General features: G+C 40.1%; 1 protein-coding gene across 1 annotated transcript in view; it reads left to right on the forward strand.

Annotated features, from left to right (window-relative positions):
* Positions 1 to 569: 569 nt before the first annotated feature.
* CPLANE1 (ciliogenesis and planar polarity effector complex subunit 1) overlaps positions 570 to 21295 on the forward strand; it is a 90187-nt gene continuing 69461 nt past the window's right edge. Inside the window, exons 1-16 of the mRNA XM_037128974.2 lie at positions 570 to 782; positions 4313 to 4436; positions 6086 to 6214; positions 7417 to 7552; positions 7667 to 7786; positions 8732 to 8964; positions 9702 to 9808; positions 10734 to 10890; positions 11309 to 11412; positions 12580 to 12762; positions 14735 to 14984; positions 15572 to 15727; positions 15891 to 16642; positions 17230 to 17438; positions 17641 to 17721; positions 19664 to 19828. Of these exons, the coding sequence (XP_036984869.2) occupies positions 6134 to 6214; positions 7417 to 7552; positions 7667 to 7786; positions 8732 to 8964; positions 9702 to 9808; positions 10734 to 10890; positions 11309 to 11412; positions 12580 to 12762; positions 14735 to 14984; positions 15572 to 15727; positions 15891 to 16642; positions 17230 to 17438; positions 17641 to 17721; positions 19664 to 19828 (2734 nt within the window). The 5' untranslated portion in view covers positions 570 to 782; positions 4313 to 4436; positions 6086 to 6133. The remainder of the gene's footprint in view (positions 783 to 4312; positions 4437 to 6085; positions 6215 to 7416; positions 7553 to 7666; positions 7787 to 8731; positions 8965 to 9701; positions 9809 to 10733; positions 10891 to 11308; positions 11413 to 12579; positions 12763 to 14734; positions 14985 to 15571; positions 15728 to 15890; positions 16643 to 17229; positions 17439 to 17640; positions 17722 to 19663; positions 19829 to 21295) is intronic.

Here is a 21295-nt window from a genome sequence, read left to right on the forward strand (position 1 = left end):
GGCAGCATACATTTATCCCAGCTGAGGGTAACCAGCCCAAAGCCCTCAAACACCAGGCCGATGACGTCTGCACGTGAATAGGAGGGAAACCAGAGCAAGCTCCTGCCTAAAGCCTGCACGTTTAAGCTACAGAAAAAAAATGCTTTTCCAGGACAAACTCAGCTGGAGAGCCGCTGTTCCTGACCGTTCCCAGTCGGTGGGTTGGACCGGGGCAGGGGCGAAAGAAGCGAACACAGTGCGGGGAATAAACCAGCCGCCAAGATTACGAGGAAGGACACAGTTCTCGGAGCGCTTTCGGTGGCCTCGCACGACCCCTTTCCTTTGGGGTCTGTGGCGGTCCCCACTAGCGGGGTGACATCCCGTGACTTACGGGTACTCATAGGTCTGTTGTTAGACGGTTTCCTGGGAGGCGTTGCACAACACCCAGGCACTTGGAGGCCGTGAGTGTGAAGCACGACCAGTGCGGGGAAACCAGGACCTACTCCAGCCCGGGAGCCACGGACGGTGGGCGGGGCGCCGGCTGAGTGGGCGGGGCGCTGGGCGGGCGGGGCGACGGCGAGAATAAAAGCCGTGAACGCGGACAGGAGACCCCGAGCCTGGGACGCGGTGTGAGCTTGTGAACCTTGGCTAAGAGTGCGAAGCCGTCGCCCGGCCGCTGGCTCGCGTCTGGGCGGCCGGCTGGGTCGTCGGCGGTCGTCCTCCCGCCTCCTGGCCGCGCGGCCGGCTCGGCCCTCGGCGTCGCCGCGCTGTTCCCGCCCTGGAGGGGCCCGGCCTTGGCGGAGGTAACTGCCCGCGGATTCCGGCCCCGCAGAGTCTCTCTGCCGCCTCCGGCCTAGGGCCCACCCGCGTCCTGCGGCTCCTCAGTCCCCTCACCTTCTGTCTGCATGTCCGCAGCCTCCCCGGCCCCGCCGCTCGCGGCCCCCTCGTCCTTCCCTTCCGCCCGGCATCCGGCTTTCCCTTCTCTAGGCCTCTGGCCTGGTCCTCCCGCCGCAGCATCCTCCGGCCAACGGCGGCGTGGGGCTCCCGGGGCCGGCCCCCAGCTCCTGTCCTGGCCCCCGCGGGCACCTCCCGCTGCCCGGCCTCCTCCGCAGGGTCGGGGAGGAAGCCTCGGAGGAGCCCCTGGGGATGACTTGTGCGTGGGGAGAATCCCCCCCCCCCCGCGTCTCTGACCTGTTTAACGTGTTTGACATTAGTTGATGATTAGTTAGCTGAACGTTGCGGAACGGGCGTGATTTCTTTCGACTCGTGTGGTGGAAAGCACAGAAGCACTTTGATGATTGCCCTTAAATTGCATTGGCCTGTGTATTTTAAATAAAGTTTTGTGTTGTTTTTTTTTTGCGTAGACTTAATATTTTCCTTTCCTAACATTTTGTGAGTGTGATAAGGTTATATTTATTTTTAAAAATACTATATTTTTTAGAGATAGGGGAAGGGAAGGAGAAAGAGTGGGAAAGAAACATCAATGTGCGGTTGCCTCTCATGCATCCTCCACTGGGGACCTGGCCTGCAACCTAGGACCGGGAACTGAACCTACAACCCTTTGCTTCACAGGCCCGTGCTCAATCCACTGAGCCACACCAGCCAGGGCTATATTTATTTTTTTCTTCCATTAACGAATCTTGTTTGGTGATGTTTATTATTGTCAGGAGCATTACTATCTTGAGTGTGAGTAGCCGAAATAATCGTCGCCTAATAACAGGCGGTGGAAAATCTAATCCTCTAGGGCTCCATCCTCACATCTTGAGCTACCTTTATCTTTACCTTTTAGTTGGAAAGTTTATCTCCGAGTATCCATCTGGAGTATTTAAAGGACGTCCCTGGCATAAATACTTAAGTATATACTGTTTTCCATAGTTAAGGGAGGTGAGGACCCTTTAAATAAAATGCACCAAATCTGTAATAGAAGTACCACATACTACCAAAAGTAATATTAATTTTTTTCCCTAAATGTCAGAGTTCTCAGTCAGACTTGAAAACATTTTAAAACAAGACCTTGGCAACTTCCAAATTATTCTTGGTGACAGTGCTATCTCTCTGAACATTAATTTCTTGATGTTATCAAGTACCCAGATTTTCCTGTTGTCTTTTATAAATTTGAAATAATTTCAAGGTTTCCAAAAAGTTTCAGGAAAAATATAAAGGACTTCTATTTTGTTACTGAGATTGACCACTTCATTTTTTAATAATTCCAAAAGTTAAAACTGTACAAAAAGCTATTTTAAGAAATATCACTCTCTTCCTAGCCTTTCCACTTCATTTGCTCCACCCTTGGTAGTTAATCTATTTTGTTCATTTGTTTTATTTTCTGTTTCTTTTTGTAAAATTAAATGGTGTATTATTTTTCTCTTCTTACACTCTTGCATTTTACTTTTTTCAATTAATGTAGTCCAGAAATCACAGTTCACAGAGACCTTCCTTATTCTTTTTAACAGCTGCAGAATATCTTTTTCCCACTTGTTTATTTGAATTGAGGACTTGAAAAGGTTTTCATGTATTGCATTTAGTTGTGTTACTCTTTCTATCTATCTGTCTGCATTATTATATGTAAAATATATACATATATAAAAGTTTATCTCCTTCCTCCTTTTTATAATGCCATTTATTTGCTGAAGAAACTGCCTCATTTATCCATTATTTTTATCAAATGCTCAATTTTTTCACTTATAGTTATATGAATTCATGGTTTTCTATTTTATTTCACTGATTTATTCTGTACAATTTCTTTCATTCGGAATTTGGCTGATTTTATTCTCCTTTACTATGTTCCCTTACTCTGTTTCTTATCAGTTGGTGGTTGGATTCAGACACAGATTCAGGTTCAGTTTTTAATGTTTTTCTTTGTAAGAATATTTCATAGAGGTTCTGTGTACTGCTGATCTGTGTAGCATCATATCAAGAATATAATGTTTGTTTCACTGTTAATAATTTTAAGATCAATTAGGGGGCTTATGGCATATTAGTCTACCTCTTTTAGACTTCTTTATCTATTCTACTTTCCCCTAATAGCTCTAGCAGCCATTGATGCTGTTTGACTAGGTCTGTTAGGTCCTTAAGAGCTGCAAATGATACTTTTCTGGTGCTATCATAACTCTCACACTTGGTTAGCTCTTTTTGAAGAATTTCTTATTTATAATTTTTATATTAAAAATTTAGAAACATAAATGCTGTCCAAGAAAGTAGTCATCTAGAATATTAGGGTTCTGAGTAACTGAAAAATAGTGTTATAGTATAAAATATGAGGGCTAGCACCTTGATAGGTCATTGTGTACTGTGCTTGAATAGTTTTTCTTTTAAAGCTAATTTTATTTTTATTTATTTTATTTATTTTTAAAGATTTATTTTATGTTTAGAAAGGAGGAGGGAGGGGGGAGAGAAACATCAATGTATGGTTGCCTCTTGCACGCCCCCTACTGGAGACCTGGCCTGCCACCCAGGCTTGTGTCCTAGACTGGGAGTCAAACTGGTGGTTCGCAGGCTGGTGCTCAATCCACTAAGCCGCATCAGCCAGGGCAAGCTAATTTTATTTTTAAAAATTAGCTATTTTCTTGACTATGGCATCAATCATACAAAAGAAGTTCAATTTATTCTGGATTTCATAAACTAAATAGAATTGGGAAGATAGAATTCAAAATTAAAAAAGAATGCAGAATAAAGCTATGAATAAACACAGTCCAGACCAATGACCAAATACCATCTTTGTTCAAGATGTCACAACTGTAAAAATTTTAAAAAATTAACTTGAAATATTGATTTAGACTTACAGGAAAACTGCAGATAGATTACAGAGAACTTTTTTTGATGAACAACTTGAGAGTGAGTGACAAGTTGATATTCTCTTATTCCTGAATATTTTCATTTTTAAAAAGACTTTATTTATTTTCATAAAGCGGGGAAAGAAGGGAGAAAAAGAAGGAGAGATATTGACGTGTGATAAAAACATCCCTCATGCCCCCAACTGGGGGACCCAGCCTGCAACCCAGGCATGTGCCCCCACTAAAAAATCAAACTGGTGACCCTTTGGTTCTCAGGCTGGAGTTCAATCCACTGAGCCACACCAGCCAGGGCTGTCCTTGAGTGCTTTAGTGTGTGTTTCCTACGAACAAGGACATTCACCTCCTTAACTGCATGACAAACATCTAGATCAGAAAATGAACATTCATACACCACAGCCACCTATTTCTCTTCCTATTCATGCTATTCCAGTTGTTTAGTGTTATCCTTTATAATGAAAGGATACAAGTTATAATTACGCATGTTTAGTTTTCAGCTTTTCTATTCTCGATCTTTTTTTTTCTTTTTGTCCTCACCCAAGGGCATTGCTTTTAAGGAGAGAGAGAAATATCAGTGTGAGAGAGAAGCACCAATTGGTTGAGTCTGGTATGTGTCTGGACTGGAGATTATATGTGTCCAGACGAGGAATCGAACCCACAACCCAGGTATGTACCTGACCAGGAATCAAACCTGCAACACTTTGGCGACCAGACAATGTTCCAGCCAACTGACCCATATGGCCAGGGCTGTTCACAGTCTTTTCCTGACTTTCATAACCTTAAAACTTTTGAAGGTTACATGTCAAGTATTTTGTAGAATGTCCCTCCATTTGGGTTTGTCTGATGTTCCTTGTGATTCAGGTTGTTTGTCTTTCACGCATGTGGCACAGATATTTGTCTCATTTGTCTATTTGTGGTGCAAGATTTTCGTTTGTCCCATTACTGATCATTTTTCTTTTTTAAAAAAATATTAATGTTTTTAAATTTTTCCTTTTTTTTAAAGATTTTATTTATTTATCTTTAGAGGGGAAGGGAAGGAGAGAGGGAGAGAAATATCAACGTATGGTTGCCTCTTGTGTGTCCCCTGCTGGGAACTGGCCTGCAACCCAGGCATGTGCCCTGACTGTGAATTGAGCCACGATCCTTTGGTTTGCAGGCCCGAGTTTAATCCACTGAGCTATACCAGCTGGGGCTCTATTACTGATCATTTTCATTTTGATCAGTGGATTAAATGGAGTCTGCCTGGCTTCTTCATTGTACAGTTAATCTTTTCTCCTTTGTAATTAATGAGTATTTTGTAGGAGATACTTTGAAACAATATAAATGTACCATTTGTCATCAGATGTTCAATTTATTTACTTTAAAAAATTTATATGGAGTCAGTTTCCTGTTTTGTTAAATGGATTTTAAATCTGTTACTGTAATTAGTTTTGATGCTCAGATTGTCCTTGGTTTGGTCAGTGGGATCCCTTTCTGTATGGCTTCCATGTCCTCACTCAGCTTAAGTTCCAAAGCTCTGTGGCAGGATGTACCGCAGTGTGACCATCCTCCTAAGATTCTGCCAAGAATAGACCGTGTGTCCAGGAAGATGCTCTCCGCCCCTTGCTTGGGCTCTGACACTGTCCTTGGACTCACTGTGACTGCCTCCACAGCCAGCATGGGGCCTGGCCAGGCCTCTTCACTTCATGTTCTCTCTGAGCCTCATTTGCACGTGGCCTAGTTGGGGCTTTCTTGCAGCTCGGTGGCTCAGGGCAGCTGGACTGCAGGCAACAGGGACTGCAGGCCTCAAGAGCGGTGATTCCTGAGAATAAAGTGGAAGCTGTATCGCCCTTTGTGTTACAGCCTGGACAGATGCACAGCATCACTTCCACTTTATTCTTGGTTAAAATAGTCCAGATCCCGTCCTGTTCTGAGGGATAAAGCATAGACCTGAGGAGTGACCTATGAGAGAAGTGCCAGGGTCACAGTGTAAGAGGAGCATGTGAGAGGGGAGATACTTTTGGGGCCATCATTGGAAAATACAGCCTGCCACCCAGAAGGACAAATCATGCAGAAACTGTATTGTCAAGATCTTTCCCTGGTTTCTGTTTACCTTCATAGTGTGAGAAATAACTTGTCAAAAAAGCCAGTGCATTTGCCAGACCGTTGAAGAAGTAAGATGCGATACTGAATGCATGGTCAGTATCTTACCTGAAAAAGAGAACTGAGCTGTGAAACAAGTAAAACACGAAATCTTTGTGTAAATTCTAAATTAAGATCCTCAGTGAATATGATGGGCTATTTTTTATTATTATCATTACTTTTGCTTTTTGTAGTACCTTGTGACTGTTTTTACTTGACTGGTCATTGATGTCTTAACAAGCATGGAGATAAGATTAGAAGTTTTGACATCCACAAGTATCAAGCAGAAGAGACCCTGGCCACGAGTCTCCTGGCTGGGACAGGTGGGTGTTTCTTTGTTCAGACAAAACTAGTTGTACTGTGTGTTAAACAAGCGCTTTGCCTCTAAGATTGAAGAATGTTCTGTGGCATTTAAACAATGAAATCCATCTTTAGAAGGATCACTTGCCCACTAAACAGGGTTTTGTATTTGTGTTTTGTTTTTATTACAGTAAATTAGCTTTTCCAGAAAGTTTAATAGTCTATTTAGAAGAAGTGTTTTACTTACAATTTTTTTTCATATTGTATTTAAGATGGTGGAGATGGCATTTATGAACAGGGAATATTTAATCTGCTGAACCTTTTCCTACTGGAACAGTCAGGGGAATGTTTCTTCCGTTGCGGTTTTCATGACTGTGCAATAAAGTGCCCCTCAGACCTGGAAAAAAGATGGCGACAATACGCAGGCAGTCTGGGAATACTATTCACAATGTATAGAATAGTGTCCTCATCTCAGGGAAGGTGGACAAACCTGTAAAAGCCTCTAAGAGTGTATTATAATTATTATAATTAAGAAATTTGGTGTGGTGTCACTTCCTGGGAGAAATTATACCATTAATTTACCTCTCTAGAACCATGTCTCATGAACTTTACAATGGTCAGAACCAGGTGGAGATCTTGTTAAAACAGTGCTGGGCCCTGTCCCAGAGTTTCCGACTCAGTGGGTCTGGCGTAGAAGAATATGCATTTCTGACTGGGTCTCGGGTGTTGCTGATGTGGCTGGTCAGGCGGGACTTTGCAAACCACTGCCCCAGAATGCAGGAAGACGAAGTTAGTCCAAACCAGCATGCTTTTTCTAGGTAATAAAAAGTGATCAGAGCTGGGGAGTGCAGAAGCCGTATCTATTTTAAATAAATAACTTACAAACTTGTACACACTGCTGTTCAAAGTGATGACCCGGTTTTGGCTAGCAGAGTCAGAAGACACTCCTATAACTTTAAAATTCAGAGAAATCTAAATTGTAATCATTAGTTCATTTTACAAATAATTTTAATGAGGTATTTTAAGAGAGAATGAAAAAATCTTCAGGATATGTAGTCAATCTTATTGTTCATTTTATGGTTTGTGGTACAAATGTATAATCTTTTTAATGTATGGTATAAATGTATAATCTTTTTTAAATGTCACCTTTTTTTTTTAGGATATTATGGATAAGAGTTTACTTCTGGCACCTCCTTATTTAACTCTGACATATTTATTTTCTTAGGAAAATGAAGCTGTTTTTCTTTTGGATGACAAACTCATAAATGAAATTAATTTGCTCTCGGGGAGGACAAAGAAGAAAATTCCTCGTCTGCAGCCTTTCTTGAAGGATGCTATTGTCCTAACAACGTCCAGTAATGGTTAAGTAGTACCAATGTTTTCAAAAGGATAGATTAAGTGAATTTTTTAATAATTTGGGGCAATACTAGGGGAAGCATTTGCTTGTAAGTATTGCATTTTCTTTCTGGAAACAGATGCTTGGCTGGCCGGGTTACTTACCACAGGGGAGATTTTTCTTTGGAACAAGGATCACGATTGTTTGAAAACTGTACAAGCAACTGAAAAGCCTAAGGAAATGATTCAAGCTGTGACAGGTGAGGATTTAATTGGTTTAAATTGGTTTAACTTGATAAATAGGAAAAGAAGTCGAAACATTTTTTTATTACTATTTTAAAAATCTGTGTGTGTATATGTATACTCATATGTATTTTATACATATGTAGTTTTTGGTGGTGTTTATTCGTGATAGTACTTATTGGGTTGGCCAAAAGGTTTGTTTAGTTTTGTCCATACAGTGGCTCCAGTGGTACTTAGTTGTCTTTAACTTCATTCAAAACAGTTTTGTTAGACTGTATTGTGACAGCTGTCATAGCAGCATGCATTTAAAAAAAACTTATCAAAACCGGTGAATTTTTGTGTAGCCAATTTAGTATTGGAGGTGGACGAAGATCTTCTTTTGGCATATTATGCTTTATTATTTTAAGAAAGGCAAAAATGCAACTGAAACACAAAATAAGATTTGTGCAGTGGATGGAGAAGGCGCTGTGACTGACCAAACATGTCAAAAGTGGTTCGTGAAGTTTCTTGGTACTATCGACATTCTGGCCAAATAACTCTTTGCTGTGGGGCTGTCTTATGCATTGGAAGGTGTTTAGCAGTGCCCCTGGCCTCTACCCACTAGAAGCCATTAGCAGGAGATAGCCAATGCAGTCAAAATACCCAAATCAATAAAGTTATTGGTGAAAATGAAAAATTGTGTCTTATTTTATGGAAAAAAGTAAACGGACTTTTTGACCAACTCAATAGATTCATTTTGAAGTCTGATATGCTTACCGTATATCTGATAATAATGAGTGACTAATACCACATACATATGAGATAAATGTTACTGTTTTGTACTTTTAATTTATCACTACTGCCTTAGTTGTACATCCTTAATGGTGGTACCATTTAGGTTTCTTTGTCAGAGTAGATCAGTTATGTACTAAGGGAGGGAATTCAGACTTCAAGGTTTAATTACTGTTTTGTTCTGGTTTTAGCAAGCTCTTTGAGACTGCATTTGTATGTATCTGGAGATGGGAGAAGAGTTCTGATTACAACTCCTTCTGGCTGCGTATTTCTTTGGGAATATTTGGAATTCAATAGTATCTTATCTTCCAAAAACCCTTCACTGGTGGGCCAGTGGTCCCAGATCCTGCCTGAAGGAACAGTGCATATGCCGTCCACCAAAGATAAAGAAGCTGCAGTGCATGCCGTTTTTGTAAAGAACGAGGTAAAGTCTGGGTCAGACCAGGTGTTCCCAAAGTGGAGGCGTCGGGCTCCGAGGACAGACACTGTCTGAGAAGCGGTTGAGCAGCTGGGGCCACGGCTGAGCTGTAGACACTGGTCGCCAGCTCTCACTGTCACTGAGATCGTTACGGAAAATATATTTTTAGATTTCTTGGTCATATTTTAAGAAATGTTTATTAGAAATGGTTTGAAATTAGAGCTTCCTCTTTCCCTGCTTCTAATTTTCCCTAGTTTTAAAATATAACTAGTTAAGTGAACTATTTAATTCCCAGGAAATAACACATTCATGAGCTAAAAAACATTTTATATAGCTGCATGGCGCTGTGTGTGTGTATGGATGAGCATTCTGTTACTCAGTCCACTATTGTTAGAAGTTGATTTTGAGGTTTTATTGTTTTCCTCTATCTCCCCCCACCTCCAAGGGTGTAGTGCCCTAATTAAATAATACATAACTATAAATGAAGAGAAAAAATTACTATGTAAGAATCTTCATAGTTATAGGCCCAGTTAATGGCAGTGTTTTCTTAAGAGAATAAACTATATACCTAATGCCCCTGGCTCAGAAATAAATTACTTAAGTCTTTAACTTAATGTTAAGAATAAAAATATAAGTGAGACCTAGGCATATTTCATTTATTTATGAGGAGAAATATATATATACTGTATCTTGATTTATTTTCAGATTAACTATATGTTAAAGTATATTAAATTTGTCTACAGTTATTTGGAGACTGCTGCTTGTGTTCCTTTACTTTTTACTCTGGGGAATGCCTGAAGTCGACATTTCTAGCAATTCGGTGGCATGAGAATGTATTTGTACCTATAAGGTGAGGTAAATGTTTCCTTAATTCTGTCCCTTTTGAAACATTATTATTTTTTGGCTTATAAATACCTAGTAAGATTAGTAAACGAACTGTGACTTCCAACTTCTGAGACCTTGCAAATCTTCTCTTCCTAAAAGTATTGCTTTATTTCTTTAGTTTTCATTTAAATACATACTCTAGAAGGTTTTTATTTTTTCTTTTGTTTCCCTTCATGGAAGCGAGACCATGTAAAAGTTAAGACAGACTATAGTTTACTTATTTTAAGACTAAAAAAGTCTATTTGGAAAGTAATTCAATAGAATTTTAAAAGGAACATAACTTACTTGAATTTACTACTGTATCAAATTTAAATACTTTAGAATTTTTTATTTAAAAATAGTTTTATTCTAAAAAGCCCAATAAAATAGAAACAATGCATTAAAAACATGCTTAAATAAGATTCACTAAACTAGTGTGTTTTTGGTTGTTTTATTTTTTTATGCTAACAATTCCTTATTAAGATGTAACTTATATATAGTAAAAATGAACAAATAATTGTACATCTGGGCTATAATGCATATACATGATGTACCTGTTTTCACATCAAGTATAAAACGCTATCCTGAAGCACCCCTCTTCTTTACTTATTTAATCTCTTTGAAAATGTTAGCAATAATGTAGAAATTCGTATATCTAAACCGTAGTGGAAGCAGATAGAGTTGGGGTTGGCTATAACATGCTGTGACTAACAAAACTGATACTGCCTGAGTTTAACTGGTGACTGCCCTTCAGTTACCTGGGTGAAGCTTCCGAGTGGTCGCTCAGAGGCTCCCTAATGTATGTGCACATGTAGGAATTTAGTTGGACTCTACTTTATAGTAATGAAATATATTTTAATATTTAAAAGTTACTATAGTTCCCATTCTCGATTATTTTGTTACCTTCTTAGATCATTGCCATACCGTGTTCACTGGGCACAGCAAGATTGCCTTCTGGGTAGTCTGATTCCTCCATGTGAATCAGTGAAATCAAGAGGAGCTCTAATTTCTGCCTTTTCAAGAGATGGCCTTACCCTGGCAGTAACCCTTAATCAGAAAGACCCAGAGGTCAGTGACACGCAGTATGTCTCCGCAGTAACCTATAGAGAGAGTTAGTCCAGTGCTGAGATGTTTATTTCCCCTGAAGATAGTTTCTTATGTTTTTTAAATTGATGTTTTCCTATCCAATTTATCATTGTGAGTTGGTAAAATTATTTAAATTAGCTGCTGTGGTTTTCAAAACTTGGCCTTCAGAAGTGATACGAGATTATGGGAAAAGGAAGAAAGAAAGGCAGTATGGTAACTAATGTTCTTAAAATGTAGAATTAAAGAGAAGAGTTACACAAGTGGTCAGTATTTTTTTGCCACTTGGGAAAGACCCCTAGATATTTTACTGACATAATCATAGATCTCTAGGTCTCCAGAATTGTAAGTGATGATTAAAATAAAATAATTTTAGAGTGCTTTTGTTGTCATTTTTTTCTAGGCAACTCAGGTATTATTTATAAACACACTGAATTTTGTTACTCTCTGTGGCAGCCTTAAAGGATGTAGTAATAAGAATCCTGTGGTTCCACCTACACTTGTCAGGTAAGAACGTTTTTGTATTTCTAAATAGTGTTTTTCTCCTCTTTGCCAAGAGTTTGGTAAGGTCTCTGATAATTCAGTTGGTGTCCATGTAGGTGTTTAGAAGGATAACGGAACTTACTTTCAGCATTCGTGCTTGATAGATTGTAAAAATTCCTTTATGTAAGGAAAGCCTTAAGTACTTTAAAGAAGGGTCTGGTTGGGTAGAAGACACATGAACATATTCTGTTTCCCTTTTTAATGACTTTCTACATTGGCCAAGGAGGAGTGGAATCACGACAGGTAGCAAAATACTGAGCTTAACTGGAGAGGCTGAGGTGGAAACCGTGGTTGGGAAGCCATTATGCGCTCTGAGGCCGCGGTGCCTACGGCCTTTCAAACAAAGCTGGCGCTCTCTGCAGAGTACGGGTCAGTAGCCGTAGCAGTGGTGGGCTTGGGTGGCACCAGAGCTACCACCAGGACCTACGGGGCATTATAGATTAGGAGGACTTCCTCTTGGATCCCCTGATTTCCCTTTTCGAACACTTTTCCCTGCTATTCTCCGAATTTTCAAAGTTTGATCCAGTCTTGTCTGTTCATTTTCTTTCCCTCCCCCAAAGTTCTTTCTGGAAGTATTACTGGTCTCAGTTCAGCAGTCTGTTCGACTCAGGGCATCCCTCATTACATGAGGGGAAGCTGCTTTGTGTCTCTATGAAACATTAAGATCACCAGACAGTTAGGGAGCAGGAACAGTGGCTCCGTGAAGAGGGAGTCTGCAGCAGAGGGGAGTCAGGAGCAGGCTGCAGGGAGAGGGGGGCCACAGCAGGCTGCTGAGAGCGCTGCCCGTTCAGACCTTCACGTCTGTCAGTGGGTCTTAGTTGTGGACCCCAGAAGGATGAAAAATCATTCTAATTAAAATATGAGCAACTCAGAAGCTTAACACTTTTAGGGAATGTTTGTATTTTATGATTTACTTGTGAATCTAAATTTCTGATTGCTACATTGTAGGCAGTGTTTATGAGTTTGCTCCTTTGTTCTGGGAAAAGAAATACACAAAATGTATGTGGCAGTTGCCTGCTATCCATTCCTTTGCCCTTATTTTTTTGAGGGTTTCACCCCTGCTTGGCCATTATAAAGTATCAGAGACATTGTATAGAACCCTTTCTAAACACACTGTCTTGCTTTTTCTAGGTCCTACTGGGTGGGCGATGTCAGCTGGACTCCAGATAGTCTTTTTCTGGCCTGCATGTTGAAGCGTGGCTCCCTGCTTTTACTGACTTGCCAGGGTGAACTGCTGACGTTAATCACTTTTGGGTGCTCTATAGAATTTGGGCCAGCAGAGTTCATTCCTCTTCACCCACTGATAACATATAGGTGAGACATTGGAATTGTTTTGATTTGTTTATAGAAGTTGTTCTCTTTTGGTATTACTTTACCGTGTGTGTGTGTGTTTATAATTTCATCTTTCAAGTTGTCATATTTTTTCTTTGAGTCTGTCATGGCAATATCTGTATATTTATAGTTTTTTTCATTTCTTTTTGTGGCTTAATCCGGGTGAAAATGTGACATTGTGACTATGTAAGTATAAGTTATTTAAATACTCTATAATAGCACTAAAATTTTATTTTCTTTGATATAAAAATTAATAAAAGTATGTCCTTTATTTTAAAATGAGAGTACTTAAATAAATTAGTAACTCAATATAACTTGGCACATGGGTTTATGTACTTTTTTCCCCAAATGGAAAAAATTTTGGGAAGTGGATAGAAGACTTTAGAAGTTAGCTAAATTTAAATTTTTAATTGTGAGATGGGGTAGCAATTGGCTTTGAAGTTAGATCAAAATTTAAGTCATGGTTCTACTTCTTTGTTGTGGGACTTTGGGTAAGTTGTTCTTTGAGCCTCTTTCTTTTTTGCTGTGAAATGAAGAGAATAATAATTGGTTGAAATAAAGGATGATGACAAAAAATTGCAAAGGCCTTTGAAATTAATTTATCCCCTTTGCTTTACAAAAGAGGTGTATGTCTTTGATTAATATTTAGCAAAAATTGATGCTTAATTTTTAGCAATAGAAAATTCTAATGGAAAAATTTGTCATTTCCTTTTGTGAGACTATTCTTCCTTAATTCTTATGGTCTGATTCATAATTGACTTTTCTCACGTTCTCCTTTAAAATTAATATTTGGGGATTTCAAATGTATTACATTTTTATTACAAAAATAATCATTATTTTTTTAAAAACTTAAAAATCAAATGTTACACCTGGCTGGTGTAGCTCAGTGGATTGAGCGCGGGCCTGCGAACCAGACAGTCGCGGTTCGATTCCCGGTCAGGGCACATGCCAGGGTTGCAGGCTGGTTCCCTGCAGGGCAGTTCCCAGCAGGGGACCCACGAAAGGCAACCGTACATTGATGTTTCTCTCCCTCTCTCCTTCTCTTCCACTCTAAAGATAAATAAATAAATAAAATCTTTTAAAAAATCAAATGTTACAAAACTAAGATAATTATTAACATTTTAGTGTTATCCCCAAATTAAAAATTATATAACTTTATAATAATAAATTTCCTTTTAAAATAAAATCAATGAAATATGCTGTTTTCTATTTTGCTTTTTGTGTTTAGCAGTATATCCTATATATCTTTCCATGAAGTCATTTTTAATGGTTCTGTAGATTTGTGGTGGAGTGTCCATTTTATAATCACTCAGTCTTCTGTTGTTGACCATTTGGCTAATAAAATCTATATTTCAATACTTCCCTCACCCCCCAAATCATAATATATTTTGATTGTCCTCTTTATATTTATAAAACCCCAACATTCATAAGCAGCAAAGTGATTAATCAGAACCAAGCACACTACCATAACAATAAATACGTATGTTTATGTGGAAATTCAATCCAATCAATCTTAAACTGATAAAATTTTACTCAGTCCTATCATCTCCAGTTGTTCTTAGTTTTTCCCTTTCTCCTCCATAACACACTGATAGCTCATAATTATATTCTTATAAGTATATTTCAGTGTATGGTACAGAGGAAAGTTAAACATTTAACTCTCTTTAATGGAAAAAAATGAACTATATTCTTTTCTGAAATAGTTTGTATAAAACTAGTTTAGAAATTAGATAGTACAATTTAGGGAAAATTAAGAAAACATATAAACCTGTATGTTATGTAATCACTGAAGTTCTCCTTATAGATATTACACATGTAATATTTTTGTGCTTAATTTGCTTACATGTTTGTCATTCTGTAACTCTGAATTGTTTTACTTTGGAGTAATAAATACCATTGTTTTCTTTTAGATTTTTCTCTTATTAATTCTTGAATTTTGATGTGTGTTTGCTAGACCACAGCAGTTTACACGTAAAGATTCAAATAGTTCTGCGGACTCATCAGCTTCGGAGGGTGACCCCGTGCGACAGAGGTTCTCCGTGAAAGCACACTCGCGGCTGCCCTACCTCCTCGTTTCCGACGGGTACATGGTCACAGCCCTGCGGCTCTGTGACAACCTCTCTCCGTCGGTGTTCGTGAGAGCCCTTCTGCTTGATTCGACCCAGAGGCTGGAGAAGACATACCAAAGTGTGAAGTTGTCTAAGGTAGAGAGCCTTTAGATATTGTTAGTAAAGATTGGCTTATTTTTTTTAATGTCTACTCTGTTTTTTTAGATTTTATTTATTTTTAGAGAGAAGGGCAGGGATAGAAATATCAATGTGTGGTTGCCTCTCATGTGGCCCCCACTGGGGACCTGGCCCACAACCCAGGCATGTGCCCTGATTGGGAATCAAACCTGCGACCCTTTGCTTCACAGTCTGGAGCCCAATCCACTGAGCCATATCAGGCAGGGCAAGATTGACTTATTTTTTCAAATTTAAAACTATATTTTTCTGGCTGCTATGGTTCAGTGGACTGAGTGCCAGACTGGAAACCAAGAAAGGTCACTGGTTCAATTCCCAGTAAGGGCACATGCCTGGGTTGCAGACCAGGTCCCCAGTCGGGGGCACATGAGAGGCAACCACACATTGATGTTTCTGTCCCACTCTTTCTCCCTCCCTTCCCTTCTGTCTAAAAATAAATAAATAAAATCTTTAAAAATTTTTTCTCTGTTGTATACAGTTGTCTATAGGATTTTAATTGCTTGGAATAGAACCACTGATAAAATTTTGCTTTTGGGAATCTTCTGTAGCCGAAAGGCAAAGGGCTGAACTGGAGATCACTGGACTCCCTAAGGTCGAGCCTGTTAGAACACCAAGGAGTCGAGTGCTCAGCTGATCCTGCTGTCCCCAGGTTCTTGCAGGATGAAGAAACAGTGGAGTCACATGGAAAACCAGCGGATTTGCAGGTACTTAGTGGCAGTGTTTTATTCACTTTGAACAGTTACTTACTGATATTATGCCAAAAGAAGATTTTTTTGTTTTTCCCTTGTTAAGGGAAGAGAAATTTGAGAACACCAAGTAGTTATATTTGTAAGGTATTAAGTATAATTTTTTTCACTCATGTTTTAGGATTTTGAAGCAGAAGAAACGAACGAAAGCACATACTTTCCAAACAACTTATCCTCTTTTTGGAACCAGAAAAACAATCCATTGTTTAGTAGTGCCAAGGAGGGAAGATTGGAATTTGCGTCTATGTTTGATACAATCCACGCAAAGGATAACACTGCGGCGTCAGACAGAACCATTACAGAACTGCATTATGTCCAGAAGAATCTCCTTGCAGCATGGACTATAGGAATTTCAAAAAATGTGAAGGAAAAACATTTAATGTTAAATTACACAGTAGTTTGTATTACTCATTTTTTCTACATTCTTCAATTTATAGAATGCCCTTTCCCAAAACTTGACCTTTTTTTAAGCAAAAGCCCAAGACAGAATGCATGGGTACTTTGTATCTTTCAGCTTTTTCATCAGTGCTTATCGGCCCAGCACTGGGCCGTGGGGCCCGGCCACGCGGTGGGGCCGGTGCTGAGGCTGACCGCCAGCGCCATGAAGCTGCTGCTGCTGCCTGGGCCGCCGCAGGGCCCGCTGTCCTCAGAACGGCTCTCAGCCTGTTTCCATTTACTCAGGATGGTAGCAGATCATTTAAACGGCACGTATCGTCTTCAGCCCGAAGTTATTTCAGCATCGAATCAAGACTCATTGGTGGTACCCATTTTCCAAATACTTCAAGATAGTTATTCTCGGGAAAACTGGTCTTGGTACTCATTTTTAAAGACTCCACCTCAAACAGAAAATCTTGGTCAGCAGCCAGGCCACAGGTATAATTTCTGTAATATTGGGGTACTATCAGCATTATAGATTTTTTCTTTTTTTTAAAAATTGAGCTTTAATTCCCATACTGTAAATGTCACTGTTTTAAAGTCTGTAAATTCAGTGATTTTTAGTATAGTCACCAGGTTGCAGAACTCTTAGCACCAATTCCAGTATATTTTTATCACTCCCAAAAGAAATCTTGTATTCATTAGCACTCACCACTATAGATTTTATTTAATCTAAAAATATTGTAGTACTTATGTCAAGTGTTATTCAACACACATTTTATTAGCCTTGGGCAACCAGGATACTGTTGAGAGATTTTGGTTTAGGTAAGTACTGTAGAAAAATGACCACACATGCAGAAAGCATTTGTGAAAATTTAAAAATATATGTTACATATAAAAATGTGTATTTGATCAGGGGACTTTGTGTTATATTGAAGTCTGATCAGTTTGTATATAAGTATACTAGCATGACATGACATCAGCGGAGAATGTAGCAACAGCAAAAGGCTGAGCAGGAGGCTGTACTGCTCCTTGTGTCCCTGGCCTGAAATTTGGTTTTGATGGTTGTCCAACTTTGTGTGCAGACTGACGGTCCTCTGGAGAGCGCTGTATAAAAAGACTTTGTGGCATCAAACACAGCTAAGTCACAGAGTTCCTACAGGTGACAGACAGTTAACGGAAAAGGTGGCACAGGAAGCAGCTACTGTCCAGTCCCTGTTATGTCACATACAGGCTGACCTACAGGCCGCTGGAGTCTGCTTGAACCCAACCTTGGAACTCAAGTCTGTTGAAGGTTGGTATCTATAAACAGTTTTTAACTTACATGAATAAGTAATGCAAAGTATAGCTAACTGGCTTTGATTTTATCAATTGCTTACTATTATTTGTTTTTCAAAATTTCTGGCTGAGCTGTATCCACTGAATTTTAAAACAAAGTAAACTTTTATAAAGTGATGTAATTAACCATAGCTAATTATTGATTAAAAACTTTGTAGGTGAAGAGTGTTTCCTGTTAGGATCCTATGAAAAATCTGTCCAGCTGTGGAAGAAAGCTCTGCAAGAAACCCAAGAAAATGGTAGGGGTGGGGGATTATTTTAAAATAATATTTGCCGTAGTAGTGGTGGGAGTGCAGTTTAGCATGCTCTGGAGCCTAAAACTAGCTGAAGCGTTCCGAGTGCCATATTTTCTCAGTGCTCAAATAGAATAGTGGATTGTAGGAGCCTTGACTGTCAGATTCACCTCTTTAAAATTAGTCTTAGCCTTGGATTTGTAGGACCCAGAATTTTTTGTTATCTACAAATAAGGCATCTTCTGTCCTTTTTTTTTATTGGTTAGTGATGGACCATGTGATTGATCGTTGGTGGGGGAAATGAGATTTAGATCGCAAATAAAATAATGTGAATTTTTGTGGGTTTTTTTTGTCATTTAGAGGACGGCAAGTATCTAAGTGAGACTGGGTCAAAGGTTTTATGACTTTTTACAGACTTAGGGAAATGTGGAGTTCCGGCTCTCTACCCTTAAGTAGCTCAAACCCAACAAGCTCTGGTGCATTAGACTTATCGTGGGATTAAGCATGGGCTGCACGGAGTTCCTGCTGGGTGCAGAGGGGTGTGGAGTCCAGGCCCCTGTGACAGCTGCTGTGCTGCAGGGCCGAGGGTGTGACCGCGGCTCTGAGCTGGCAACCTCAGAGGTAGCCCTGACTGCAACCGCTACATGGTCAGGTTCATCCAGTTATTGAGTACAGTTTCTGACGGCCAGGGCTCCGTGTGTTCCATTCATTCACCTACTGAGCCAGTCTTTGTCAAGGGCCTGCCCTGTGCCTCGTACTGTATTAGGCCCTGGGAATCAGTGAAATAAAACAACTTTACCTGCAAGTTGCCCAGGTCTGCAAGAGGAATTCTGTAAGCAAGGAGTGATTTTCTCATCCTGTGGCAGGTGCTGGGAGCTGGAGTCACAATTGACAGATAGTTAACAGGTTTGAGCAATTGGGCTCGTAAGAAGTCTCACGTAGTTATTCTCAAGTCTGGGCATTGTCCAAGTGGAAGAAGAGTGGCCCCAAGGAGTGAGAAGTCTGAGGAAGGGTTTTCACAGTGAATCTGTCACGGACTTCTTCATTCCTACTGTGTCCCTGAGGATGGCTTCTAGGTCTGGGGACTGAAAGTTAACAGTGCTGCTCAAGGAGGAAGTGTATTTTTCTCTTTCTGGCTAAAAGCAGGACGGAGTTTCTCTACTCCATCCTCCTCGGTGCACTGCCTCCTACCCGAAGGCAGTCACGCACCCTGCGGCAGGTGCTGCAGCTCGGCCATCACCCCGCCTTCCAGGCAGCAGGAAGGAGGAAGGCAGGAGAAGGCGTTCCTTCCAGCTGAGTTTTCCCTCTTTAAGCAGCGTTTTGGGAAAGTTCACAATAGTATCTCTTGGTTCGGAACATAGTCACATTTTCACAAGGTCACATCTGGTGAGAAATTGTGATCCGGATGCATTGAGACCCCAGATAAAGCTGGAATTGTTTTATTCAGGAAGAGTTGGTAAGGGACCGGCAGCCAGTACTCTCAGTCCTAACCGCCCTCCAGCTGTGGCCAGGACTCCTCTCTTACTGGTCTCCCCTCCTTTGGGGAGTCTCTACGGCCATCTGTTTGATATTTGTAGGGTTTCTTAGGAGTTGGGGGTCACCATGTTCTCCTTTGTTGCAGATGATGTGCTCTTGACGTGGGTGTTAGTGAACCTTAGTGCTGAGATGGGGAGGGTTCACAGCTCTCCTTGGGTACATCCCAGGGCCCAATGACAGAAAATATGACTGTTCGGGACTTACAATGAAGAACAAAGTATTGCTCACCTAACTTTTGAAGTAACTTATACTGAAGTATGAAACAGATACAGAAAGGTTCATGTAATGCAGGTGTACAGCTTGATGAATTTTCACAAACTGAACACTCCCCGAGTGTCTACCCAGCACCCAGGTCAAGAACATGACCTTGCTGACAGGTTTTTAATGTACACTTGATTCTTTCTGGTTTAAGGAGGAAGAAGGACCTGTTTTCTTCAGATACGCTATTACCTTTCTCTTTTGTACTGCCACCTGTACAGCTACAATTTAAATGATGCTCAGGGATTGTGTGATCAGCTGGTGAGAGAAGTACTGACATGGTCCCACCTGCCGGTAAGAGAAAATGAAGATAGTTCAGGTATGTGTTTCAAAAATCAGTGTGTTTAATCTCATTGATTTGTATTTATAGGGTTAGGTAGGAAATTGCTTATATGTGAAAGTTGGTCGTCCTGCCCTATTAGGTTTAATTTTGAACTGGCAGCCTCTCACCAGCAAGAACCTTCTTTTTTTTTTTTTAATCATTGGATTTCCAGGACTCAGCAGCAATTGCCTGCTGAGCTGGTCTAATTGTTTTCTCACAGACATTTGTTAGACATAGTACTAGTTACTCAAATATTTTTCTTAATAAACGTATACTTAAATGTTATTTAAGGTGCATTGGTAAAGTGATGAAAATCACTTAGTGAAGTATTCTGAGTCTTTAAAAATCTGTTTAGAGGCTGCAGGGTATTTGGATTGCCATTGTAAAAAGAGGCGCATTTGATTAAACAAACCCAGCGTGAAAGGTCACCCAAATGAACACAATGCTCAGGTCAGTGTGTCTGAAAAGGCCCATTCAGCCCATGCCCACTCAGTATCTTTTCTTTTTAGATTATTTCCTTTTAGAGAGAGGAGAAGGGAGGGAGAAAAGGAAGAGAAACGTCAGTGTGCAAAGGCTATATCGATTGGTTGCCTCTTACACACCTGCAAATGGGGACCTGGCCCGCAACCCAGGCATGTGCCCTGAGGGAATTGAACCGGTGACCTTTGGGTTCTCAGGCTGGCACTCAGTCCACAAGCCACACCAACCAGGGCTATGCCATCTTAGTTTCATATGGTTTTAACTACTGTTTACAGATTTCTTACTCTTTGTGATTTTAATCTTTTTAAATTTTTATGTTTGTTATGGAAGTAATGCATGTTATTCTAGACAATTTTGAAGATGTGGAAAGTACAAAGACAAAAACCAGATCACTTATAATCCTATCACTCTTTGTGTATAGTCATTTATGCATGTATACTTTGGGGGCTGTATATTCTGTTTTGTCATTTTTTTAATTGATTTTTTTAAAAGAGAGGAACATCAGTGTTGTTCCACTTGTTTATGCATTTGTTTGTTAATTCTTGTATGTGCCCCGACTGGGGATCAAACCTGCAACCTTGGCATATTGGGACAACACTCTAGCCAACTAAGCTATCTGGCCACAGGTCTGTTTTGTAATCTTTTTAAATTTCGTGTTGTGATAAATACTTTCCAATGTAAACAGTGTTCATTTTATCAAATCCATTAATCCTTTAAATTTTTTATTTATTTTTAGAGAGAGGGGAAGGGAAGGAAAAAGACAGGGAGAGAAACATCAGTGTGTGGTGGTCTTTTGCACACCTTCTACTTGGGACATGGCCCGCAACCCAGGCGTGTGCCCTGCCTGGGAATCAAACCTGTGACCCTCTGGTCTGCGGGCCAGCGCCCATCCACCGAGCCACACCAGCCAGGGCAACTCTTTTTCTTGTTATTGCACATTGAGGCAGTTGCCATGCCAACTGTCTGCTGTTTCGAATAATGCTG

This window comes from Artibeus jamaicensis, unplaced genomic scaffold (genome assembly GCF_021234435.1).
Source record: "Artibeus jamaicensis isolate MK-2021 breed Jamaican fruit bat unplaced genomic scaffold, CSHL_Jam_final scaffold_369, whole genome shotgun sequence".
Classification (NCBI taxonomy): domain Eukaryota; kingdom Metazoa; phylum Chordata; class Mammalia; order Chiroptera; family Phyllostomidae; genus Artibeus; species Artibeus jamaicensis.